Source organism: Mastomys coucha, unplaced genomic scaffold, assembly GCF_008632895.1.
Source record: "Mastomys coucha isolate ucsf_1 unplaced genomic scaffold, UCSF_Mcou_1 pScaffold1, whole genome shotgun sequence".
In the NCBI taxonomy this organism is placed as follows: Eukaryota; Metazoa; Chordata; class Mammalia; order Rodentia; family Muridae; genus Mastomys; species Mastomys coucha.
Window position 1 is genome coordinate 50,323,720 of NW_022196891.1, and position 27,431 is coordinate 50,351,150.

A 27,431-nucleotide genomic window follows, 5' to 3' on the forward strand; every position below is an offset into this window, starting at 1 on the left:
AGGACAATAGGGGTTCTGGGGAGGTAGGCAGGCCAGCAGTCAGGAGAGGACAATGGGGGTTCTGGGGAAGTAGGCAGGCAGCAGTCAGGAGAGGACAATAGGGGTTTCCCCCCAGGAATCGTCAAAGCCAATAAAATAACCATAGTCTGAGTCTCATTTATTTGTAAGCTAGTTGAGGATAAGTTTAAATTGATTGTACTAAAGAGATACTTTGCAGAACTAGCCCCTCCTTCTGCTTGTTGATTAAAAAAAATTACCCTTAAAGATTTTTAAAAATTCTGTTTATATGTGAGTGTGTGTGCCTATGCAACTGTGCCTGTCAGTGCAATCGCTCGTTGAATCAGAAGAGGGTGTTGGATCCCTTGGAGCTGGGACATAGGCATTTGTGAGCTGCCCAGTGAAGATGTTCACAACACCTCCTGCAGTCTGGTCCTCTCGAGAAGGTGCTCCTAGATTCGGAGCCATCGCTCTGCCCCACCCCCACCCACGAACCTGTTAATACTCACTTCATTTAAACCTGCTTAGGGTGAACAGACATAGTCACATACCATTTAAAATGGCCCAGCTTCTGTTTTCACAAACGGGGGTCTGGGAGAGTACCTCTTCCTACGAGCTGGGTCCCCGTGTCTCAGGCAGGTGTCCTTGCTTTCTACCTCAACCCTAACCCTAACCCTAACCCCTCCTGGTTGCCAGGTGTCCCATTTGGGGTTTCCTAGAAGTGAAGCTGGTGCCAAGAGGCTTGTGTGTTTATTCAATCTGGAAGCTCAGAGGAATGACGTTTAACCCCTTGACCTACCACTCCTACATGGTAGCTAAAGGGTTAACTTTCTCTTCTGAATCAGACCCTGAGGGAAGGGTCGCAACCATCCAGGTAAAGGCTAGCCAGTGTCTCCTAAGCTTTCTCTAAGGAGGTCCGGTTGGAAGCTCTTTATAGGGCACCACCGCCATAACAACCCATGATATTAGGGAAGGAGGCACAGGGACTTGGAAGATAAGCAGGGAACCAGGGAGGTATTTGTAGGTCCCAAGCCTTCCTGCCACGGTAAGCTTCAAAATGTCTCCCCTCCACGTCTCCAGTTGTCCCACCCTCTGCACTAGATGGAGCATCATCACACCTGCCCTGTTAATGCTGTTGGCATCAGTCAGGAACTGGCTTTACAGTCACAGGCCAACTCCGAATCCAGCAGTGATGGTGATGTCACCCCTAGGCGACCCGTGTGTCTGTTGCCATGGCAACCGCCATACCTTCCCAGCATCCACCTGCCCACCTTTACCTGTGCCAGTGGTACTCTTGGTTTGTCACAGCCCAAATAAAAGGCAGACCCCCTACCCCGACCTTCGCTTTCTTTCTTCTTCGTTTCCCCCCTTTTGACCTTATCCCCCAATAAACCTCTCTCCCGGGAAACTGTGCTGGCCTGGTGCAATCTGTCCGCCACGAGCCACCAATCTAACACAACAAAGGCAGCTTGCTTATTTCTCCCTTTTGGCCTATTTTAAGTCTGAGAAAGATTTTCATCAGTAGCTAAAAGCATTTACATACTGAAAGGCAGCTTTTCACAGGTAGTGAGACTCAGGGAGCCCGGCTATTTAAATGCAGCTCTGTTGGATAAGATGTTGAGACCATATCAGGGGTTCTGTAAGCTCCAGCTGGTGGGCTCATGGCGTGTATTTTATTATTTGCCTCATTTTTGTGTGTACGCTGTATGCCTGTACTCTGGTTTGTGAGTGCGAGCGTATGCGTGTACATGTGGAGATCAGAGGACAACCCTAGGTGTCGCCCCAGCCTTCTACTTTGTTTGATATAGGGTCCCTTGTGCATGACTAATGGGGCAGGCTACTTGGCTACAAGCTCCTGCAGATTCTCCCGTCTCTCCTCTCTATGTAGGAGCTCAAAATCCACATGTATGCCACCAGGCCCCGCTTTAGGAAGGTTCTAGAGATTCAACTCCAGATTCTCACATCTATATTGCAGGTACTCTGCTCAATGAGCCACATGGTCTCTCTGTAGCCCACGCTGGCTTCAGGTGCTGGGGGATTGCAGACACAAACCATCATACCTAGATTCTTATAAGCAGTTTTATACATCAAGGCTCCTCATTTGCTTCTCTTTGCTCCAGAGCCACTTTCGTGCTAAGAGCTGAGTTAACCATCACAGTCTAGTTCTGTAAAGAGAATGTTTGCTAACTTCTGGATGACAATGGAGACCACAATTGGAATAGGGTAAAACAAACAAACAAACAAACAAACAAACAAATGAATAACAATGATGAGGAGGAGGAAGAGGAGGAGGAGGGGGAGGAGGAGGAGAAGGAGGAAGAGGAAGAGGAGGGGGAAGAGGAGGAGGGGGAGGAGGAGGAGAAGGAAGAGGAGGAGGAGGGGGAGGAGGAGGAAAAGGAGGAAGAAGAGGAGGAGAAGGAGGAGGAGCCAGGGATGTAGCTCAGTTGTAGAGTATCTGCCTAGCATGCTGGAGGACCTAAATTCAAGGCCCAGTACAAGTAAAAAATAGCACTGGGTGGTTCTCAAAGAAACACGCCAGTCAAAGGCACACTATAGTAGACATAGTATAGTAGTAGACATCCATTCATTAAACCTTTAAAACATTTCATGTTCTAGCACCGAATTTAGGCCACACAAGATATAAAGGGTTACAAATATTCAGATTTTATTATAAATAAAATACTGTTTTCTTTTTAAACATAAAAAATGCCATGTGTTGCTTTATTAACCTCCCTGGTGGGGAAGACTGTAGAGATTAAGGCAAACAGCTAAAGTGAAGGCACATTTAAAAGGGCCACAGTTGGAATCAAAGGAGAATTCCGCCAGGGGTGGGTGGGGTGGAGGGGATAAAATAATCTGTTCCGTGTGACACCCGGCATTCTTCAGCAGCCATTCTGTCCATTTCATTACATAAAATACAGATTATTGGAACTATACAATAAAGCAATGGCTGTGTCGCAGGAGTGTAATTAGGTATCATCTTGTAAATAACTTTCATTTTTAAAAATAAAATTCTGTTTAAAAATATACCACAAAGATGGAGAAGACAAACCAAAACACCCCACCCACCATCGCCTAGGACCTGCTGGAGTGGACTGACCCAAAGGATGCAGGTGGTCTGTTTTAGCCATTTTCTTGCAACTGTGGCCAAAATGTTAAGGTGGTGAGCTCTGAATAGAGGAACTAGCCAATCAGCACTGAACTTGGCAAGGCCGCACCTCTGCAATAGCAGAAAAGGCCTTGGAGGAGCAAGAGCGGAACCTCAGGGATGCCAAGCCAAGAATTTGTGGTAATCTCCATACGCCCAACAGAGATGGAGACAGGTTGAGCAGAGCTTCCTCTCTGTCATCAGTAGCACTGTGCTGATGCCCTCAAGTGTTCAGTCATCACATGCTCCCTTACAAAACTGACTCACGTGGGATGGTTCCATCAACAAATTTTCCTAATCTCTTTACCCCATCAGCTTGGCTACTGCTCTGGGGCAGGCATGAGAACCATGTGGAGCTGCAGCTTTGACGGCACAGCTATGGGGAAGAGGGCCCTCTGCGGTCAGGTTGCGGAGGTGAGCAGGCTTCCCGTCAGACAATGAAGGTGCTGCAAACACAAGGCAGAGGCGGGGCAAGACACTGGGGACCAGGCATGACTCAAAGAGGGATGGAAAGTGGGTGTACAGGTTCCTGTGCCAGCGAGAGGGAAAACCGAGCAGAGACGTGAGCAGACAGTGCCATTCTAGGAGGGCCGGGAATATTTACATAAATTCCTTACTCTATAATCATGATAAACAAAATCCATTCACACAAAAAATATAAATTTCAAATAATTAATAGCACCAGTGTGTCAGATGATAGTTTCTTTCCCCCGCTACTCAAAGTACAAAATTGCATAGTGTTAGAGGCTAAATATGAATCTCAGAGGCAGGTAGGTAGGAGGAAGGGGGCATGAGGCAGGGAACTGTCACAGCGTGGTCATAAGGAAACCACAGAGCTGAGAGGATCAGAGGTTGAGAAGCTCACTAGGAAATGCCATGCATGGATCTTCCCTCTCCACACAGAGAAAAGGCTCAGAGTGGGCAGAGCCACAAAGTGCAGGAACTAGAAGGGGTCGGTGGCCTTGAGAAACACTGAGAGCAGCGTTTGCCACCAGGACCTGGCAAACAATGATGTGTTTTGAGGAGTTCTAGAAAGAACGGAAACATCAGAAGAGAAATGGAGCTAAGGGCTAAATGTCACATCTCTCTCCGATAGAGAAAAAGAAATGCACTTATGGAACCCTAACGATTCCGGTTACATCCAGATTTCAGCCACTTCCCAGAATATGGGGGAAAGGAGATTTGCTTTTCTTTCATTGGTCAAGACCTTAGAGGACATCTGTTTTGATAGATATTGTAACAATAGTTCCAAGACTAACACACTAACAAAGCTCCAAGAATTAGTAAGACTTGGGAGGAAAAAAAACTTGAGTGGTTATCACATCTGTTTCTTCTGCATTAAGCCTTGCTTATAAAAATATCAAAAGCTACCTCGTGTAGTGGTGTGTGCAAGCTGCCATCCAGACTTTTTATCAGCTGCCTGAGGATCTGGGAAACATTTATCTTCCTAGTCAATCAAAACAGGAGAAAATCCTAGGCTTCTTTGAGCCACGCTCTCTTGGAGACCTGTTCGTTTGTAACTACACTGTTACACACAATGGCTCAGTGTCCTATGCTCAAACAGCCAGCATGTCTGATGGATGGCTACCAACATTCTAAATGACCGATACCTTTGGCACAGGATGTTTATTTCCTTTTGCTTCAAAGAGGAGGCAGGAGATGCAGACCGGATATACTGGCCATCTCAGTGCTACGATGAGGAGCCAACCATTTCCTTCATAGAAATAGGAGTACTGAGATAGGTCCTGCTGGTGTTGAGAGAGGGGAGGGGGCTGGGTCTGCCCTGGCATAAAAAGGTTCACATGATGTGGGTAGTCCACTGGAAGATGCTGTGACTTCAGGCAAACAAGGGACAGTTCCGGTAGTGCGCTGTCAGGAGTGGAGGAGAGACTTTATTAGGCAAAACCCTTTGCTCCTGGTTAAGGATGTTTAACTTGCTTCTCTTTAAACTCTGACTTTTCTTGGATCAAAAGGATAGTGACGGAGAGCAGCAGAGAAGTGGGGGTCTGAAAAGTGTAATTTTTGTGTCAAGGCACCGAGGCCTCACAGGGCCCTGTCAGGGACACTGCCTTACAGCCCTCCCACCACTAGGGCTTCTCGATGGACGGGGTGTTGAAGCAGCCAGTCGGTAGAGTCTTCTTGATGTCCTCCAGGTTGTGAATGTCCTTTATGATCTCTTCTATGTCTCGGTTATAGTCCATGATGGCTGCCTCCTGCTTCCGAGCCTCGTTCTCCAGGTTGGACACCTTCCTGTCCAGGTCGCTGACCTTCATCTCATCCTTGGCTTTGTTCAGGGAGCCTTCAATCTCATTGAGCTTGTTCAGGTCCACTGTGTCCAGCTGTCCTGTAGACAGGAAGTGCACAAAAGAGAATGAGCTCATTCTGTGAGAACTGGAGCTCGGCTCCTAGGTGCCTGTGCTTTGTCATGAACTAAGGCCAGCAGCTCCCTGATGCCAAGGTGGCTCAGCACGCAGGTGCTAGAGGGCCTGAGTGGTACTGATGTACCCAGTAGAGGTGGGCAGAATGTATCATTAATACTCGAACAGATTTTTTTTTGAGAAAGTGTTTTTCACAGAATATTTTAATTGAATATTTATTATTTATTATTGTGCACGTGTATGTACATGAGTGTCTGCATGAATGCCATAGCATGTATGAGGATGTCAGAGGACAAGTTGCAGAACTTAGTTCTCTTTCCACTATGAGGGTTCCAGGAACTGAACTTAGCTTGCCCAGCTTGGTAGCTAGGCTTTTACCCACTGAGCCCTCTCTCCATCCCTCAGAGGATGTGTTTCTAAATGTACGAGCACCATGTCTTAGACCTCACTTATGCTGATGGAGGTGATTTGGTAAAACTCAATCCTCTGCAGGTTTCTATATGTAATCTAGGTGTAATCTGTGGACCATTTCAGTATTGTCAAAGAATGCCGAAGTCTCTAAGACACATTCTCAACTCCTAGGTTTTAGGGAAGATGGGCTGGTTTGCGGATCACTTCCTGCATGTAAGAGTTAGATACTACTAGGAACCTTTTGATGGAAAATGGCCAAGGTTAAAATGCCAAGATTTGTAAGCAAAGCTTTGTTCTAAATGTAGCAAGAAAAAAAAAGTTTGTTTTGGAAGAAGATGCTTTATGGAAAATAAAATCAGACAGAAAGAGGAGCAGTTTCCTGAGCCCTGTTTGCCTCACCGGCTCTCAGATGGTCAATAATTATTTGCATGCATTTGTACAACCTAACTGATAAAGTAAGGTGTAAAGCCCTCGCTTTAGCTTGCTTTCATTCTAGGCTTGTCTGTAGGTACATAATTTATTGGTTTCTGAGACAGATAAAATATTACTCCTCTCCCCTTTGAGAAAAAACCAAAAAACTATATATATATAAAAAATCCTCAGTCTTCAGCGGCTACACGACTCTCTCATAATGGAATCTAGAGACAAAAGGATATAGGTCCTAAAAAGGATGTGCTCTCTACGAAACTGGGTTAAAATGAGAGCTCAATGTGTTTAGATGTCCTTGAAAACAAAATAAAACAAAACAAAGTTTCTCTCTCTTTTGGTGTGAAAGTTTTCACTTCATCAAATTGTTCTTTGGTTGCCAAGTTGAGAGAACTCTGAACACTGAGGCCCAGTCAGCTTCAAGTATTGTTTTGTTCTCCCACTGAGCCTTTCTTCTCAAATCCCCTAAAGATGCTCCAGCAGCAGGCAGAAATAAGGAGAAATGACTGTTTAACTGCAGGCTGGACCTTGGTCATAGTGGCACCCCTAGCTGGCAGCGCATCTTCAAAGGTACCATAGTGTCCTATTCTGGGCTGAGTCCAGGGAAGGCATCTGTGATGGTTTGCATATGCTTGGTCCAGGGAGTGGCACTATTAGAAGGTTTGGCCCTGTTGGAGTAGGTGTGTCACTGTGGGTATGGGCTTTAAGATCCTCATCCTAGCTGCCTGGAAGGCAGTATTCTGCAGCTACTCCTGTACCACGCCTTCCTGGAAGCTGCCATGTTCTTGACTTGGTGATAATAGACTAAACCTCTGAACCTGTAAGCCAGCTCCAATTAAATGTTGTCTTTATAAGAGCTGCCTTGGTTATGGTGTCTGTTCACAGCAGTAAAACTCAAGTACTTAGACTTCATAGAGTCCCCAATTCACTTTTACTCTAGAATTGACAGCCTACCAGTGTTGCGACAATGCAGACGATGCAAGCTGCCCTTAAAAGGTTCTGCCTAACAAGACAGAGTCTACAAGGTATCTTTAAATAAGCAAAAGCTAAACGAAACATTAATATGGATGCATTAACGAATGCTTTTAGAGAACTCACACCAATCTGACTCTGAACCAGAGGACTAGGACCTGTGAACAGCGCTGTACAACTCCTGTTACTTACCCAGCTGCTCCAAGAGGTCAGTCAGTTGGCTGAGGAGGCTGCTGACAGAGTTTTTGGCCTTTCTGGCATTGAGCTCAGCTTCCTGAGCAGCCTGCGAAGCCTGCAGTGGAAGAGGATAAACAGCATGAACACTTCTGACTCTGTGTTTTCTTCTTCTCTAAATATTTTCCTCCAGTGAGCCAGCAGGTCTATTTTCAGATGTGTTCCCTTTTTCTAGGTGATGAATCAGAGTCACTCTCACTGTAGGGTTTTTGGGGTGGTATCTTCAGGTGGAGGATGTTATTTCTACTGCATATAACAGTATATGCTTTTTGTTCATTTGGGCTTTTTGGTTTTTTTTTTTTTTTTTTTTTTTTTTTTTTTTTGTTATTGTTGTTGTTTTGAGACAGACTTCCTATGTAACCTAAGTTGATCTCAAATTCAAGATCCTCCTATCTCAGCCTTCCGAGTGCTGGGACTATACTACCATGCCTGGGTACCCTTAATGACGTATGCAGTTAGAAAACCAATACTATCTCATTTTCTCCCTTCCCTCACTTGAGAATACTTGGGGGCAAATACATGATAAAATGGATTAAGTAGAAACAGATTATTTTAAGTACAAGTTGAATATAGGAATAATTATTCTAGAACATGGATATTCTCAGGGCCCTGATTATCAGAGACGTTCTATTCTTGGAGAGTTTTCTCCAGAAAACTAGGCATTTCTAAAAATTCTCTGCCTCTACCAACCTATAAACACACACACACACACACACACACACACACACACACACACACACACACACTCTACAATGGATATTTTCAAAGTCAACCAAAGGTAAACATATTTAGGAAAGTTCCATGAAACCTGAACAAACACACAGTGCATGAGTCACAGGAAGTGGCGGAGGAAAAGGAAGCATCGATGGATCAGAAAGCAGACGCTCTCTCCCGACAAACCCAAACCAGGACAGAGAGGAGTGGCTTTGCACTCCTGGCCACTAATTATTTTTCCTAGTTCTGGGTTCAGGACAAAGCAAACATTTGGGTATCAAAACATTGTAGAAAATTTAAAAACAAGAAAAAAAATTAAATCAGTTCAAACAAGAAAAAAAATTAAATCAGTTCAAATTGCAGCTGTTCTCGGAGCCCATACAGGCTTCCTGTGAGTTTCTGGGACTGGGACACAGAGCTGGGCTGCACAGAGCTGGGCTGAGCTTAACTGATGGCCTTCAGCGTCTTCCACAAAGAACCACAACCCTTCTGGTTGAAGAAAATGTTAGACTCCGGCAATACTAGCTGGATGGTAGACTTTCAAAACTGATACAGTTACAAAAGAGAGTATATAAGGAGATAGCCTGCTGCTCTCAAAAAGCTGTGGAGCAAAAATAACAAACGAGAAACTTATATTTCACTCTTTGAATTAAACCTCTCAGAACTCATAAATATGTATCCTTCACTGTTTTCAGTGCTTTTCATACAATGCTTCCATCAGAGTGACATCCACAGGGCTGGCCAGATGGCTGAATGGGCAAGAGGACTCACCACTAAATTTGATGACCTGAGTTCTAGTACAAACATCCACATGGTGGAAGAACCAACTCCCACCAGTTGTCCTGAGACTTCCACATGTGCCTTATGGCATGCATGCAACCAAAACACATGCAATAAATAAATGTAATTTAAAAAATGAAGTCCAGAGAGAGACTGTATATGAGAGAAAGACTGATGTTTGCTTTACAGTAATTTTCATTTGAGCCTCATTTTGCATTTAAAAAAAATCACAGAACAATCCAACACAAAGTTTAAAATCTCAGCTGTTTACCCAGGCACGGTAGTGCATACCTTTAATCCCAGTATTTGGTAAGCTGAGATGGGGGTGGAAGGATCTATGTATCTACAGTATACATAGAGAGAGCTTCGGGTCAATCAAAGATACATAGTAAAACCACCCTGTCTCAAACAAACAAACAAACAAAAACAAAACAAAACAAAACACCCCAAATGAAACAACTCAGCTGTTTGTACAGAGGTGTACAGAACTGGGATCACTTCCACAGACCTTGCATTTCTCTTTTCTATCCCAAAGTAAACATGACCCATAGCTAGAGGCTTTTGGGGCTTTGGAAAACTGGCTTCTTCCTGACCCTGTAAGGGTGGGAGGATGCTGCCATATCACTGTCCCTGTGGCTGTGACACCAAACAGGACAGGGACAGTCGCACTACCACTTCAGGAAGCTCTTCTGAATGCAAAATGCAGCACCGAATGAACAGAGCTGACCCTCATTCTCCCTTGTACCAGTCACAGATCCACTCTTCCACGTGGCATGATACATGTATGTTCCCACAGACGGTGCACAAAGAAAGCAAGTGTAAGGCGGTGTGCTTCCATGCAGTGCTACAGAGTGCCTCACAAATGTCTTATATAAGAAACTGGCCTCTGCCTCTAGTGAGCAAGCAGCTGCGAAAACTGAGAAAGAAAATGGCTTTCCATTGCAATCTCTTTCTTTTAATTTTATCCCACGTATGAATTATCCATTCAAACGACGTTCAGAAAATATCACATACCCACAACTGAGTTTGTTTTTGTTTTGTTTTAAGTGTTCTGGAACTGCAGCTGTGTGAGAAGCTTTGGGACAGGGAATTGTGCAACACCAATACCTGGCAGAGGAGCCAAATTCTTTGTCTTCTACGCAAGCTACTGACCCAGTTCTTGACGAGAAAACGCAGTACAAACTGAAGCTCACATGACAAAGGTGTCTGGGGTGGGGGCTTCCCAGTGAGCACCCCTCCACTCTGCCTCTTACCATGCCTGCCATCATCATGTCCTGGTCAGCATCATCTTGTTTCCTCTTCAGCTCATGCTCTGCCTCCTCCAGCTGTCTCAGCATGCCGTTCACCTCATTATCCAGGTCTGTAACTTCCGAGAAGGTTCTCTCCGCATCCGCCTTGGTAGTGGTGGCATTCTAGGTACAAGAGAAGCAACTGTTGACAGAGGCGAGCCAAAGCTCTCAGAGCAGCCTCCCTGTTCTAGGGCACACTCCTGCTCCCTTTTAAAATCTGAAGAATGGCTCAGGGTGCAGTCCAGAAAGAACATCACATGACTCAACTCTCATCATTTATATTAGGTTCTCATTTAAAAAAAAAAATTTGTCAAACACAGCAGCATTTTAAACAGCTTTTTCACTGTGTTCTCTTCTTTAATCTTTAGAATTTCCTGTCCTATTATAACCACACACAGAACAAATACAAATGTAACCATGAACACCTTCCACCACACTGTAGTGATTACGCCTGACTGTCCTTGTGAGTTTAGCATCATGTACAAAAGACAACATCCTGAAATATGAGCATCTCATGAAACAGAATCTATTTAAAACCAACTCTTTTAAAGAAATTAAATTTTCTGCGATTTTCAGGTACTTAATTTTAAAACAAGCTCTAATCGTTCCTTAAAATAAGTAAGCTGAATCTTTAAATAAAGAAATGCCTCTTTACAGTGAGTGAAGAGAGCCTCCGCAGTGCTGGCCACAGCAGCTCTATGGAGGGTGTGGAGAATGCTTATGTAGGAGAGGGCAGGAACTTTTGTGGGCGGGGACTCTGACTTAAAGACCACTCTCCTCATAACTCAGATCTGCACTGAGACAGTAGAAAGCCCTCTTTCTGATTCTCTTTCTTCAATCAGTGTACTTACATATTCTCATTAGTATTGGAAAGAAAAGAAGCAGACAAGGATGGTTCCAGAGAGCTCTGTGTGTGATATGCAAGCAGGGGCTGGAGACCGGAAGTGCTCACCTTCTGCACAGAGCTGGCAATCCTCTCCGCCTCATGGGCTTTGTTCTTGGCTTCTGTGGCATCAGCTGCAGCATTGCCCAGCGCCAGCTGTGCCTCCCTTGTTTTCTCATTGGCTTCAGCTATGGTCCGGTTGATGGCGGGAATTCTCCTTAGAGCTTCTTCTGCAGCTGTCTTGTTATCATTCACGCGTCTATCAAAATCTAAAAGGAGTGCAAGATATGTATTTGAATTAAACTGCCGAGAAGAAAAACCTTGCACAAGATTGCAATTGGATTTTGTTTTGTTTTATAATAGATAAAAAAAAAAATCAGTGGGTTTTTGTTTTGTTTTGTTTTGTTTTTTAAAAGAATGACCATTGGGGGTAAAAATCTCAAAAGAGGAAGAAAACAGACGCCAGCCCCATGCAGAAGCTTTTCTAGGTCTCATGTCACAGAAATGCACATCTGTTTCTGAGAAGAGTCCTACTTGAGAAGCCACTTCCAAGCAGAGCCCCAGCATGTTACACTGTAGCCAGTGTCTTTAGTGTCAACTGTGTGTCAGGCAGCATGACGCTCTTCTTACAAATGAAGAGGCTGATTTATGGAGCAGGGATGCAAACAGGCTCGCTGACAGCAAAGCTCCCACTTGCAGCTCGTGTGCTTGCCAATCTTCCTCATTTATTGAGTCTGTGATTATTTTTACCAGACATGAATCAGCCCCTCGGTAGATTGGGCATGTTTCTTTAAAGCAAAGAATCAGGTATCAGAGTCAGAGAAAATGAAAGATAATCTCCATGTATTATTAAAAGTCAGCTAAGCAGGCAGACTACGGTGACATGGTTACTCTAATCGAAGGCCACCCTCCCACACATGGCTTTTGGTCTTCAGTGAAGAGCAAAGGAGAAAGAAGACAGAGGCACCCTGATTGTTCTTTCAAATACATCAGCTCCAGGTTTGGTGAGAGACCCTGCCTCAGTAAATAAAAGTGGAGAGCCAGCAAAGAAAATACCTGAAGTCTGATTTCAGGTCTACGCACACATGTGCACATACTCACACAAACAAACATATATACATATGCAAACACACACACACACACACACACACACACACACACAGTGTGAAGGATCATGGTTAACGACTGCATTTAAATAGTCTATGGGAATGACCACACTATTTTGTTCCCAGAGAATGCTAAAAACAAAACAGTAAAGTAATTGAGTGACTGCCTCTTGGAGGGCATGCCAAAGATGCTGCGGCTACCAGACCTCATACCTTTCAGGTTGTTGAGAATGTCATTGGCTTCTTGTAAGGTATTGCGCCCCTTTTTAGCAGCTTCTTCAGCAAGAGCCTTGGCAGCGTCAGCTCGAGCTAAGAGTTGGTCAGCGGTCTGCAAATGCACAGCAGGTCAGAGGACCTTCCCGGGTCAGCCTTTCCCGCTAACAGACAAGGTCCTCACAGCCAACCTTCCCGGGTCAGCCTTTCCCGCTAACAGACAAGGTCCTCAGAGCCACAGCCCAGAGACTGAACTGTACAGAGAGGCCACACGCTAGACACGCTAGGCTCCCACCTGAGCAGTTTAAATTGTCACCTCAAGAAATGCAGCCAACAGCAAATCAAACTGACCTGCTGCTCAGCTTTCCCCTTCTCTAGAAGGTTCTTCACTTCCTGTTCCTTTCCTCTCATGTCTTCCCTGAGGTCCTCGTAATCCTTCAACTTCTGGTCAATCAGACGGTCCAGATCTGCAGCTTCTTTCTTGATTTTATTTGCTTCATTCTGTGACAAGAATAGAAAGTCATTACTTTTAAACAAAAACATGACAGTGAATGACAGGGTAGACTAGGAACTCTAAAATTTAAGGCTCCACTGACTGTTTTAAAAGATAGCAGGGGGCAAAATTTTGTGGACATTTTTTCTAAAAACCACGTAAACTTTAGTGATTTTCCAGTGTTTCCTATACTTTGATGTGCTTTTCACAGCTTTAGTTAGCTCATACCCCAGTCAAGATGTTATCCACAAAAAGCTAGCTCCTTGGAGTCCCCTACTTCTCCTTCCCCAACTGCCACCACCGCATCAGTCTTATCTCTTTCCATATTTCATACAAATGGACTCAGGCGGCATAAGGTGTCTGAAGAGACCTCAACCTTGTGATCCCAGCTGACACCTCAGGTATAGGAAATAAGACAGTACATTTCAAGTTTAGTATCAATATTAATAATATTGATATGGAGGCACTGTTTGAGGAGCCATGGTTAGAATGATGAAGTGGAAACCTTTCTATGGAAAGGTAGTTATGTCAAACGATGTTTTACTGAGGCACACAGGTGAAAGGATGGCTTGCTAAAGCAGAAACAAGAATGAATGTTTTCCCGAAGCAGACACAGGTGAAAGGATGTTTGGTGAAGGAGTATAAATATGACCCCAGACAGTGGGAGATGAGCACTGAGCATTGGTTTGGTTTGTTCCACCTCACTATTCTTCTCTTCACTAACAACTCGAATGTATTGGTTTGCCTTACATAGCATTGTTGAGCTCAATTTGTGATAATACCACAATTGAGAGAAACTTGCCCAAGAACTACTTGTGAGGTTCCTGTGGCCTTGCCTTAGGCCAGCTGGTAAGCCTGGCGGTTTCTTCAGGATTGAACTACATAGCTGCCTGGTGTCTGTCTCCTGATAGGACTGGACTGTAGGTGCTGGTTCGTGCCTGGTGTTTGCCTGCCTAGAGGACTGGACTGTAGCTGCTGAGTTGTATTTGGTGTTTGCTATGGGACTGTACTGCTGAGAAAGAAGATCGAGCTCACCCTCAATGACCTACTGCTGAACAGGTCCACTCCCCCACATCCTAAGAACTTTTCTCTTCCACTACCTCTACTGGGTGGTGGGCTAGAGGAGAGGTTGAACCCTTATTAAAGTAGGCTGCAAAAATTTATGCCTACAGAATGAAATAAAACACTAATAACTCCTGAATATTCTACTTGCCCTGAGGATGCTGGTAGAGTTCTTACAGTCTGGTATGGTTCTTCTTGCTCTCTAGGTATCTGGTACACAATGCCTAGGAGGAAGGCTCTAGCCATATTGTGCTTCAAGTAACTCAACTATATCACAGTTTGACAAGTATTCATATCACCAAGTAATCTTTGCTCCCTCATATCTACACTTCTTTATCTCATTAAGTTCTATTTGCGTAATTAAAAGTAGAGCTGACCTTTACCAGCAAGTCAGGTGTAGGTCTGCAAGGGAGAGGCAGGGCACGGTCAAAATGGCTCTTCCTCAGGCTAGAGGGTCAGGGGTGTGATGGGGTTCCAGTGACCAGAGCTTCTGCACACATACCTCCAAGGCCTCTTTCTCAGGCTAGAGGGTCAGGGGTGTGATGGGGTTCCAGTGACCAGAGCCTCTGCACACATACCTCCAGGGCTTCAGAGTCCACAGGGGTCAGCTGGGCCACACTGGCATAGATCTCTACGGCTTTGTCACCTGCTCGCTTGGCTTCCTCATGGACTCTGGCAGCCTGCTTCTCCAGGTCCTGAGAAATGTTCTTTGCTTGTTCATACCTAAGAAAACAAATGATGGAGTTTTTTGTTTGGTTTGCTTTTATTTTTTGCATCTTAATATTAACCAGAAACAATCTAGTTACTATCACTGGGACAACATCTCCAAACACCTCAAAGGAAATGTACCAGAGCTCTTATTCTAATAACAACACTTAGCTAAAAGTTACATCTCAATTTTTCAATTCTATCTAGCTTACTGTATATAGATTGGCTATCCCTAACCCCACATTCCAACCGTGTAATGTTTTTAGTACTACTGTGAGACCACAGGAGGAGAATTTCCCACCTGATTCCATGTGATGGCTATTATCAAACTGCAGATACACTATAAATACTATGTCACATTTTAGGCTATGTGTTAGGGAACATAAGTGAACTTTGTGTTTAGACTTGAATCTAATCCATAATCTCATTATGTATTCAAATGTTCAAAAAGTGTATCTCTTAAGTCCCAAACACTTCTGGTCCCTTTCAGATTAGGGTTATTCAATCTGCACATTCCCCCATTAGGCCCAGGTAAAGATTGGCAGCTCAACGCACTTTCTCCACTCCACTGGAATTTCCTCTCTCCAGTTTCCATATATGAAGAATCTTAAATACATGCCTAGTCTGGTTACCATCTTGTGCAGTTACAGAGCTCAGTGTGGTTGCACATCCCCTTCCCCAATCACACTATCACTCTGAAAGTATGATGAACATCATGCACATGAGCATAACCCCAAATCCACAGCACTGATGAACCTTAAATGCATGAGGATAACCCCCAAATCCACAGCACTTGATTCTTCGCAGAACAGGACTGTGAGCCACTTTCCAATTGCACTCACTTCCGGTTAAGCTCTTCAATCTCCAATGCAGTTTGATTTTCTCCTGCCAGGGTCCTCAAAAGCAGATTATATGCCTCAGCCGAAGTCTCATTGGCTGTTTTTGCCACTCGTACAATGTCATCGGCTTCCTGTTTATGACTTTATGTGCAGGAGGAAAAATAAAAAATGGACATGAAACAGATTGCTCAATAGGGAAAGAAGCAAAGTTTAAGTAACACTTACTTTGATAGATTTACGTATACTAATATGGACAGAGATCTGGGAATACTGAAAAGTCCCATTTGGAGCTTCACAATCATTTTGGGCAGTTAAATTGACAGAAAGCAGCTGCAAACTGAGAAAAGTGTATTTTCTAAGAAAATCAGTGGCACAAAACAATTTTGTGGCAACAACAAATTTGTGTTTTCTTAGAAAAACTGCTTTTTGGTTGGATGTGCTATGGTAGCTTCTGCCCGTAACCCTAGTGCTGAGGCAGGAGGATTGGAGTTCTAGGCCAGATGAGATATGAAATGAAAATGTCTCAGAGCACAGGGAGAGGATAGAAGGAAGCAGGCAACTAACTTTGGAATAGGAGTAAATTACATCTGCATGGTGCTAACCAGAAACCATGTATGTAGTCAGTCTGGGCCTGATCTTTATCATAAAGTCTTCTGGTCTACAGGTCTACACAATTATTGCATAGTCTCTACACAGTTACTATATTGCCTCTACACAGTTACCCCACAGTCTTTACACAGCCTCTCTGTTCAGACTTATGCTCATATCAATATAGCAATGAACATATCAACAGGGACTCCAGCCAAGCAAGCATCTTAGCTGGGTAGCAATGCTAATGGCTTTTCCGTTTCTAACTTTCCTAAGGTTTCATGTTGAGTTGTGGTACCCAACATGTGGCCATTCTCCTTGGCATAAAAAACGTTCATCCTAAGTCCTTGCATTAAGCACATCAGATCAGTAAATCTTCAGACCTAGCTTTCTTGGGAGGCTCCATGTTTTCAGCTATCTTCCTTTAGTAAGAAAATCCAGCTATGAAACCATGAACATTCTGCAAAGCCGATTACATGGCTCACACGTTTACCCTTATCAGAACAGAAAAAGCCCTGCTAAGATCAATGTAACCTAGAAGCTGTAAGATACTGCTGCTCTGGGCAGGGTCTACAGTTCTTACATCTGCATAATGCTTCCTTCTGTACTCTATACTACTGAAGTCTACTGGGGCTTCATACACAAATGCTTGCTCTCAACAATGCCTACATCCTTGACATTTTAAAAAATAGTTTTAAAATTCTGATTCTTCCTGCAATTTAAAGTCTTCCAAAGAAGTTATCTTATAACTAATTTAAAAGTGTAAAAAACAAACAAATCAGGAACAAAATGGTCAGTGTCCTTTGGCTTACATTCAAATGTGAAATGAGTTAATGTTTTCTATTGAGATCTGAAAATTGAATATCTGTTGAAAAACTAATGGAAAATTTTAAATTAGTAACTTCTATTGAGTTTCTTAGAAATCTATAAATTTGAAGGCTTTAAAGTTAAAAAATATAAAAAATATGGTCTGTTAAACATATGTATAATTTTGTTCTAAACTATTATATTCTAATACTTAAGGTAAACAATCTAATTTTGAAGTGAAACACAAAGAGTGTGCATATCTGGTAACATTTCAGAGAGGGTGAACCTCAATGGGAAGCATCCATGGGAGGGGGCAGGGAAACATGCACATGTCAGCTGGGGTGCTATGCCGAAACCACCAAGCCTGACTGTAGCTTACCGCTCTGCAAGCCTTCTGGCTTCTTCTGCCAAGAGGGTCATATTGTTTGGCTCCCCTGTAGACTCTGGCTGAGTGATTGACTGAAGAGGAAATAAAACACTTATTCTCAAAAGACTAAATTATTTAAGTTCCATAAGGCAATTATTAACACTAAATTTTTGTTAGACTCTTACGCAAAAAAGGCTTTTTCTTATTTTCAGAGATCTTTACCTCTGATTGGACCTTTGGTTGGAAATTATTTCTATTTTGAATGCTGTGGAAGAGGCAAGTGAGGGAATGAACCTAGACATCTCTCCACTTTTACCTAGTTCCTTCTGTTTTGGGACAGTTGCTGAAGTCTGAACCTGAAGTGACCCCCTCAGGCTCCTGTATTTGAACACCTGGTTCCCATTTAGGAAAAGCTATGGAATCTTAGGAGGTAGGTCACTGGGACAGGACTTTAGGGGTATAGTCCGTTCATCTTCTGTTCCACTCTTGGCTTCTAGGTCTGCCTGCTATATGAGAAGCCACCACATACTTCTGCCCCTACCAACAGCTGTCTCAGCGCTTTGCCCACACTGAGGAACTAACCAACCTCTCCTGTCTTACCCTGTTTCTGTTTACTTTGCCAAAGCAAGGAGAAAAGCAACTGTCCCAAAGACCATGAGCAGCATGGCTCTCCTGCTCCTGAGTGTCAGGAGAGGGATGGAAATGCACACACTCTAATCCACAGACAGCTACAAATTACCCAGGGACCCACCCAACCCACCAGAACTTCAGACTCACTCACCACGTTGGCGGCAGCCATTTTTGCTTTCTCGAGCTCCCTGGAGGCGATCTCTATCAGCTGCTCTGTACTCTCCACTCTGGACCGTGCTCGATCAGCCAAGATCCCGGTCTCTTCGATAGTATTCCGGATATTCTGCAGTCGGCTAATTTGGCTGTGCAGGCTGCTATTTACTCTCTGAAGGCGATCCATCAAATTTTGATCTACATCTGGAAGGGCATTGCAGAGTTAGTCTATGAATGTTCTGAGGGATATGCCATCTGTGTGAAGCTGTAGCACTGTATCTTCAATACCCCCAATAGCATCTTTTAGATACATTTTCCCTAACCTCTATTGTAGCACATTGTGCTTTCTCTGCTGCTAGCCTCACTGCACTGATGGTCTCAGGTGACTCTGAGTCCCTTTCCTACCCACTACTGGGTCCACGATCTTATACAATAGTCAGCGAAGCACAGACAATCAAGCATGCAGATGTTTGATGAAGAAAAGTAAAATTGATCACTATACTATGACACCTGCCATATTTAACCATAACAAAAAGCCTAACACATAACTATTAAAAAGGACATTTGAAGCAGACGCCAGGGATGGTACACGCCTTTAATCCCAGCACTCAGGAGGCTGAGACAAGTGGCTCTCTCTCTGTTCCAGGCCAGTCTGGTCTACATGGGAGTTCCAGGACAGTTAGGGATACAAAGTAAAACCTGACATGAAACTACACAAAACCCTGAAAACTGAAATGCAAAATAAACAAAACAGCCTACCAACAAGCTGCTGAAGTGTGGCAAAGTCAACTTCTGTACTTTAAACTAAACTTTCTGCTCCTCCCTGATCCCAGCACACATATGCAATTGTCAGTTGAATCTCTGCTTCTACATAGACCCTCAGGTTGAACTTTACTATCCCATTCTTCTTAAACCTCATGCTTGGGTCCTAATAAATCAAACGATAAACATAAACCTGTGCAAATATAAAGCCTGCCAGTCTTAAATTCTCACATGTCATGAGGTTTTATTAATATAGAAAAATCTAAGTTCTATTCAAATGGAGTAGTTCTGGGAACAGAAAAAGAGCCTAGAAATAAATCCCCACATCTGCAGCCAGCCAGCTTTCAAAAGAGTTGCTAAAAACAAACACCAGTAAAAGGATAGCCAGGAAACAGGAATGGAAAATGACTGAAGATCATCCACGAAGATGAGACTGTCCCTTTAACTCTACCAGTCAGAAAAGAAAACCAACTCAAATGAACTAAGCACTAGAATAGAAGGCGTGAAATAATGAAATTACTGAAAGAAAACAAAAATGCATCAGGACATTGGAGCCAGCAAGGAATTTTTTTGGACAAGACCCCAAAAACACAGGAAATGAAAGCAAAACTGGACAAATTCAATTACATCAAACTGGAGGGCTACACAGCAAAGGGAACACCAAGAGTATGCAGAGACAAGCACAGACTGGCAGAGAGTAAGCAAACCGTGCATCTGGTGGCACTTAAGAACTTTAAAGCTCAGTACCAAAAGGGGGAAAAAGTTAGTGGGCAACACAGAAGCAGACATTTCTCAAAAGAAGACAAACAAAACACGTCCATGAAAGATGTCTAAACGGCACCAATAAGCAGGAAATTCAAGCTCAACAGATGCCGTGGCCTTGGTCAGCGTGGCTACTGTCAAAGAGACGGAATAGAACAAGCTCTGGTGAGGGTGGAGAACAGCAAGCCCTACACACTGCTGGTAGGAGCGCGCGTTAGTGCTGTCATGATGGAGAACAGCATAGGGATTCCTCAAAGTAAAGCATGATCCCAATGCTACAGACATATTCCAGGGAAAAGTCAGAGGCACCTGCAGTCCCAGCATGGAGACACTATTCTCAATAGCCAAGCAGTAAAAGCAATAAACGGTTCTACCACTTAGTGATTAGCGAAGCAGCACATAAACTGTTCAAACACAAAAGGGAATGAAATCCTGTCATCTGCAACTATGTAGACAGAGCAGGTGAAATAAGTCACATGAAGCGAACAGTGACCTCACCCAGATGTGGGAATTTTAAAAAGCTGATATCAACGATACTGTGTGATTATGGCAGCAGAAAGCAGGGGATGGTGGGGGGATGGAGATGGTAGGGGGAGGGTGGGGGATGGTAGAGGATAGTGGGAATGGTGGGGGATGGTGGGGGGATGGTCGGGGTTGGTGGGAGATAGACAGTGGACAATAAGTTAGGTATGTCTAAGAAGTTCTGATGTGCTACTGAGTAGTGACTGGGGCAACTGTGATAATCAACACTATTCATTTTAAAAAGAAGAAAGGGTTTTCACCATAAATAAATAATAAATGTTTGAGGAGCTAAATGTTTATCCTGACTTAAAATCTGGGATATGCATATATGCACACATATCAAAATATTATCATTCTATGAATATATGTGTAATTTTATGTTCAATATAGCACTTAAAATGAACTTAATTTTTTTAAAAAATGAGCATTTTAATTTCAGTATGATGCTGTGTTGAAATATAAATTTTGTAAGGAATATAAAAATATGAAAGTTCCAAGATAGGATCAAATGAAACGTGTCTGGAAACAGTAATCTGACAGGAAGATTCTGGAAAACTTGTGCAAAGCAATGCCCTGAACAACCCATGCCAGCCTGCACACTGGGTCCTGCCTAGAGGACCCTTGCCCAATTCCTTGAAAAGATAGAGATTTTATTTAAAGAAACTATGAAAGTAAAAACAAATTTAGAACAACAACAACAACAAAATCAGCCAATGTTGTTAAAGCAGGGTGTATGCTTTAGGCCCCAACTGCCACTCCTCAAGGTCCAATTCTCCAGAATGGCACAGAGACAACGACAGACATTCACTGGGAGGCTCAAGTCAACTGTCCTTCAACTCCCAGTGTCTACTTGTTTGCCCCAAACCATACCATATAATCTTATTCCAAGTCCACAGTACAAGCACATCTCAACTACACGTGAGTTTTTACAGCCTCAAAAACTAAAGCATTATAAAGGTACTTCATTCTCGGCTGGTTAGAACCTAAGCAGGAAAGGTCATCTGAGAACTCCCATAAATGAGGGACCTCAGAAGGGATCTAACTCCAGCCTATGAGAGGCTCCCAGCTCTAGGAGAAGCAACAACCCACTGTGCTTGCAGGTAGTGCAAGAAGTGTGGTGGAGCCTCGGCCAGCAGACCCATCTATGTGGGAAATATTATCCCACAGGAAATGTGTAGTTTCTGTGGCCGGAGGATGCTGCCAGCAGCTCAGCTATACCAAGTTTTGTGGAAGGATGGTGCCCAGACTTGCTGCCCTTCTCTGACCATGGTGGTATTGGTCCAGAGCTTTCTATCGCATCCTCGTTAGCCCAACTGGCATGGCAGAATATAGCCAACGTCATGATATTGTGTATATAGCAAACAGCATGTGGATTTGTTGTTTTAATAAAGCATGTTAATGGAAAACCACATGCCAAAGTGGCTGACGAAACGAACATCGTAAATGGGCAGTATTTACCACTTAAAATGATACACATAAGCAAGCCCAAATAAATGCATAGAAGTATCTAATATTAAAAATCTAAAAAGGTTTCACGTGGATTCTCATTTAAAAAAAAAAAAAGAAAATAAGCCAGTCAGTGGTGGCACACGCCTTTAATCCCAGTACTTGGGAGGCAGAGGCAGGCAGATTTCTGAGTTCGAGGCCAGCCTGGTCTACAGAGTGAGTTCCAGGACAGCCAGGACAATACAGAGAAACCCTGTCTAGAAAAAACAACAAACAAACAAACAAACCAAAGCCCTGAGAATTTTATAAAACTATACAAATTAGAAATGAGATCACCAAGTCACGCAGTTTGATCATACCTTTGACTTCCTGAGCCTCACGCAGGAGGTCTGTAACCTCCCTTTCTGCTTCCTTCAGTCTGTCCTCAAAGGCTTGGTCTGTCACTATCTCATCCCCAGTCCCAAGGTTGGCTATGAGGCTCTCTAACTCCTGGAGTTTCACTCGATGCTCAGCAACCTAAGGAAGAGGGAGAAAAGAGAGGATGGCTGTGCACGCTGCAGGAAAGGGGAGCTCTGTGAAGAGGGAGGTCTGTACCGCACAGACAGACAGGATAGGCTATTTCTCTGGCTTCCACGACAAGCTCTTGGTACCATTCTTCCTGTACGTACAGCTTACTGACAGTTCTCCATTTCTGATCTCTCCCTTGAGCATCATTTAAATCTCTGCTAGGCATTACAAACTGAACTCTAGAATCTGTTCTCCCTGGGGTCTTAGCAACATTAAGCAACACCCTCAAGGCCCGTTCTGATTCTTCTTTTTCCCGTCTTGGTCTCTCAACACACACATATTTATGTTTCCATGCAAGGGCTTTTTACCCCATCCCTAACGATCCTTCTTCACATGGCAGACAGGACACTCCTCGTACTGGACGTCTGTACATCCCCACTGGATTTGGAAATAATTCCCCAAACTACCCACTTACTGACAGCACAGTCCTATATAACTTGCCACCAACAAAGTTCCTCCCCGGGCAGGATCCAGGCAGCTTCCAGGTTCCAGGCCTTTGACTACCACATTCCTCCTCACATGGCTCCCGCCTCTTTATCCTTGAGAGTTCACATCACAAGAGTTTCCTTATAGAGGCTTTGCACAGTTTCCCATGGTTATTACCTATTCCTTTCCTTCCGGTACCTCTCTCAGTCGTTCTCCTATGTATGCAGTTCTGGTCACTTCCCCCTCACTAGAACACATGCCTCTGAGAAGAGAGACCAAGTCCAATGTGTTCACTATTCTTTCTCTGAAGCTTAGAGTAGTCTGAGTTTCTACTTCACGTCTGCTGAAGGAATGAGTGAATGAATGAATGAATGAATGCCCTACTGACAGCTTACCTTATCCTTCACCAGCCGGTAACAAGCTGGACACTCCTGGCAGCCAGGCCAAGACCGATTGTAGAAATAGTTCTCTTCACACTGGTCACAGCGATTGCCCACAAAGCCTTCCCTGCATTCACAACGGCCGTCATCTTTACATTGGAGCGAGAGGGATCCTTCATGGTGACAGTCACAAGCTGTGGAATGGGGAGACAATTCTCATTTTAACTCCGACTGATTGTACCATCATTCTGAGTATTTACGAAAAATTCACTTATGAGATTTTTAAATGGCTAAGTCCATGTAGCAGACAAGATAGACATTTTAAAGGGGAAAGTAAGTTTTGAAGTAAAATAGGCAGCACATTTTGTGTGTGGCATGATGCACACACACACACACACACACGTGTATGCATATGCCTACAAAGGTCAGAGGTCAACACTGGGTATCTATCCTCTTCTACCACCTTTTACCTAATCTCTGTTGTTTATTTTTTTGTGGGTATTTTTGAGAAAGGGTCTCACTATACACAGCCTTGGTTGGCCTGGAACTCACTATGGAGACCAGGATGGCTTCAAACTCACAAGAGCTCTGCCTAACTTTGCTTTTGAATCCTGGACTTTAATGCTGTGCCAGCATTAAAGGTGTGTGCCACTGTGCCCAGATCTCCCTTATATTTTGAGACTTGTATCTCAGCATGAGCTGCTGGCCGATGAGCTCCAGGGATCTACCTGCCTCGGCATTGGAGTCACAGATACATGCCCGCCTTTTTATATGGGTGCTGGGGATCTGCTTGAATGGCAAGCCCTTTATGAACTGAGTCACCTCCCCATCCCCCTGGGGCACATTTCATGTGATCTAATAATTACACAGATGTCAGGCATGGTGGAGAATGTGTCTCTGGGAGGTAGAGGAAGAGGAAGTGAGGTCATCCTGAACAACACAGAGAAGAACACACACACACACTCACACACAAAGAGAATATTAAATGATGCAGTGCTTTTTCCTATGCTTCAGGAACTCCTCTCTACTTTCATTTTTTAATTTCTCTAAGAAATAAGAAAACCCAAATGCTACCACTTCTTGCATTTCTTTAGTTTGTTTTCTCACTTTGCTCTCTGAACTGAGTTGATGACTTATTCTACATTCCACAGGAGAAATGAAGGAATTCAGAAAGCAAAAAATCCAAACTGTTCTCATTTCCAGGCAAGTGTTTATGCCAAGGAGAAGCAGATGTTTATATGCAACCAAACCAAATAGGCTCCAAGGGTGGAAAGTAACCACCCTAAGCCAACAATGGCTGAGCAGAACCCATGGCTATCTCCTTATCTGCAGTGACGATGTAATCATAAACACATCTTAATAAGCAGAGTGGGCGAGCTCAGTACTTAAGGGGAGATTTTTTTTTTCTTTAGAAAACAAGATTACACGGAGGAATGGAACCAAAGGGCCCTTGGTCTCCAGAGTTTTATAACAGTCACAGGAGGTTTCTTCTTGTGGCCACAGAGGCCATCAGGCCTGTAACGGGATACACTGCACTGCAAGTCACCATGTCTTACGTTTGCAACCTTCAGGTCCAAACCCAAAGTGGTTGGTCTCACAGCGCTCACAGTGCTGACCGGTGATGCCAGGCTGGCACTCACACTGCCCGGTGCGGATGTCACACTGCCCATTGGTAGAACCCAAAGCGTGGCAGTCGCACCTGAAGAGAAACATAAAACATTTACTCCTAGGGCAAGAGGAGCAGAGTGTGGGCAACATTCTCTACTGAAAGGCAGCATGTTAAGGATGATTCATCGGAACGTTAAGGGTTGTTCTCTGGACTCACATCCTGACACTTTCTGTGAGTGCTAGTCGGAGCTCTTTGTCAATACCAGCAACCTCCACACTAAACCCTACTGATGGAGAGAGAACTGGACAGACTCCCAGGCTGTAATCCTGATGGGTTTGTCTCAGAAGAAACACCCTCTAATCTGCATTTTGAAGTGTCTGACATACCAGGTCTGCACTGTGCTATGCCTTCTGTCCCCAACTTAAACCATCTAGCATGGTGCCTTTCCTGCATGAGACACTAAAAACAATTCCTAAGCAACATCAAGCCAGCTATTTAGAGTAACTTGGAAAGATGTACTTCTTATGACACCGACAGCAAGGATCACTTTATACAGACTCAGGTCCCACCTCTCGCAGCCTTGCCCGCTCTGCAGGTTATAGAAGCCAGGGTCACAAGCGCCACAGTCCCGGCCAGACACATGAGGCAGACACTGGCACTGTCCAGTCACCGGGTTACAGCTGCTCTGCTGCTGTACTGTCCCATAGGGATTACAGGCACAGGCTAGGATGGGAAGACAGAGAAAGCAACAGATGCAAATCAGCAGAGAGCGCACTAAAACCTAAGACACTGGAACAGGTTCTTTAGGCCTGTGTTGTCTCACACAGGCACAGATAGTCTTATCTTGGTGATCTAAACAGAGATGTGCTGTCAATTAAAACACACTGGCTTTTGTAAACAGGGTGATTCTTCTTTTTAGAAGAACCATTTTATTAACAGTTTTTAACAGATTATTACCTGCATAATAATAAGCAATAAAATGTCAGCTACATTGTTAAACATAATAAATTAACTCTTCTGTTTTACTTTTTTGATGGGGAATGTAGCAAATTTAAGTTATGCAAGTGGTTCACATTGCATTTGTGCAAACTCCTGTAAGTACTGAAAGAGACCCCAAGATGGATCTGTACATCAAGGTGTGTGCCTGGTTGAGTCTGGCCAGTTGCTAACCTTTGCATTTGTCTGCTGGATTGGGAGCCAGGGGATTTCCAAAAAACCCTTCCTTGCACCGGTCACAGTAGAAGCCAGCCGTGTTATAGATGCACTTCAGGCATTCGCCCGTCAGGCGGTTGCAGTTGCCAACCGCGTTGGGGTCTATGTTGTCGTTACATTGACATGGGCGGCACAGTCTCACGGGCCCATTGCTGCCCAGAGGGTCTCCAAAGTAGCCATCATCACAGAGTTCACATCTCTTGCCTGGGAATGAGAGGATCCGCAGTTAAAGAAGAAAGACCTGAGGCACTCCTGTTGTAGATTACCAATGGGTACATACTGTCTAGTCTGACCATCACATACAAGGTCTTGTGGTGTGGTGTGAACAGGAGATCCAGGCTGAGGCCCCAGTACTGGGCCAAAACAGTGGAGTGGCTTTGACATACTTTCTGGTTTGCCTACCTCATTTCTCATTCTTTGACAATTAATCAAGATGATGTGTTCAAATTCTTGGTAAAGGAGACAGGCCTAAGGTTTATCAGCCTCTGCATTCCCAACACAACCACACAGTCTTTAGTTGAAGTTAAAAAAGAAGAAACATGACTTTTTTTTTTTAGGTTTTTTTTTTGAGATAGGGTTTCTCTGTATAGCCCTGGCTGTCCTCCAACTCAGGAATCCCCCTGCCTCTGCCTCCCAAGTGCTGGGACTGACTTTTGATGCTTTAAGTTTTCCAAACAACAGGACGAGCAGGGTCTCTTAACTTATAAAAGACATCCACTAACCCTAGTCAAGCACTGTCAGCTAATGCTGAACTCTAGAAGAGAACCAGGTATTAACCATGCCCACTCTGGAGTTAGAAACTCAGCTTCAGGCTCTCTCCACCATCCTCATTACTCAGCTCCATCCTTCCCCACGTCCCTGCCACCCTCAGCCCGAGATGGGCTCCTTAACCTGTAAAGCCAACAGGGCCTAAGCGAGCCCAGTGTTTCTCATGAATTAGGTTTGCTTGCTAACTCACTAAACAACTGCTTGTGAGCATCTCCTCTCCACACAGCGCTCTTCCAGGGTGTGGTCTCTGCTCCCATAAAGCTGCTACTGTAGTTAGGGGGGATCAGCACAGATATGCACATGAGACATCAGATGCACAAGCACAAGAGCATTAAATCGAACCCAGGGGCTAAAAGGATGGTGAGGGTGAAGGCCACTTTACATTGGGAGTGAGACTAAGCATCCGTAAAGGAGAGACAGACATTAGGATTAGAATTCAGAAGTCTGTCAGGAAAGGACCTATAGGAACACTTCTGAACAAGGCTACACATAGAAACCAACTAACCCAGGTTGGGTAGGCCGGGTGACAGGAATGTTTAAATTCAAGTACACTGACAAGCTACTGGCGAACCTTCATTTATTTATTTTACATTTTTGTTTGTTTGTGTGCATATACCATAGTACAACTGTTGAGCGCAGAGGACAACTTATGGGACTTGGTCCTCTCTTTCAATTACATGAGATCCAGGGACTAAACTCAGGTCCTGAGCCTTGACACAAGTGCCTCACCCACTCAACTTCAGCCCCTGCCGAGTTTTTAAGCAGTTTGATCAGAGGGT

General features: G+C 44.0%; 1 protein-coding gene across 1 annotated transcript in view; it reads right to left on the reverse strand.

Annotated features, from left to right (window-relative positions):
• Positions 1-2,638: 2,638 nt before the first annotated feature.
• Lamc1 (laminin subunit gamma 1) overlaps positions 2,639-27,431 on the reverse strand; it is a 119,491-nt gene continuing 94,698 nt past the window's right edge. Inside the window, exons 14-28 of the mRNA XM_031384876.1 lie at positions 25,843-26,088; positions 25,242-25,395; positions 24,620-24,762; positions 23,079-23,257; positions 22,050-22,206; positions 18,197-18,402; positions 17,428-17,507; positions 15,657-15,794; positions 14,685-14,829; positions 12,903-13,052; positions 12,552-12,666; positions 11,302-11,501; positions 10,314-10,472; positions 7,525-7,624; positions 2,639-5,489 (exon numbers count right to left, since the gene is read on the reverse strand). Coding sequence (XP_031240736.1) covers positions 5,233-5,489; positions 7,525-7,624; positions 10,314-10,472; positions 11,302-11,501; positions 12,552-12,666; positions 12,903-13,052; positions 14,685-14,829; positions 15,657-15,794; positions 17,428-17,507; positions 18,197-18,402; positions 22,050-22,206; positions 23,079-23,257; positions 24,620-24,762; positions 25,242-25,395; positions 25,843-26,088 — 2,429 coding nt within the window. The 3' untranslated portion in view covers positions 2,639-5,232. The remainder of the gene's footprint in view (positions 5,490-7,524; positions 7,625-10,313; positions 10,473-11,301; positions 11,502-12,551; positions 12,667-12,902; positions 13,053-14,684; positions 14,830-15,656; positions 15,795-17,427; positions 17,508-18,196; positions 18,403-22,049; positions 22,207-23,078; positions 23,258-24,619; positions 24,763-25,241; positions 25,396-25,842; positions 26,089-27,431) is intronic.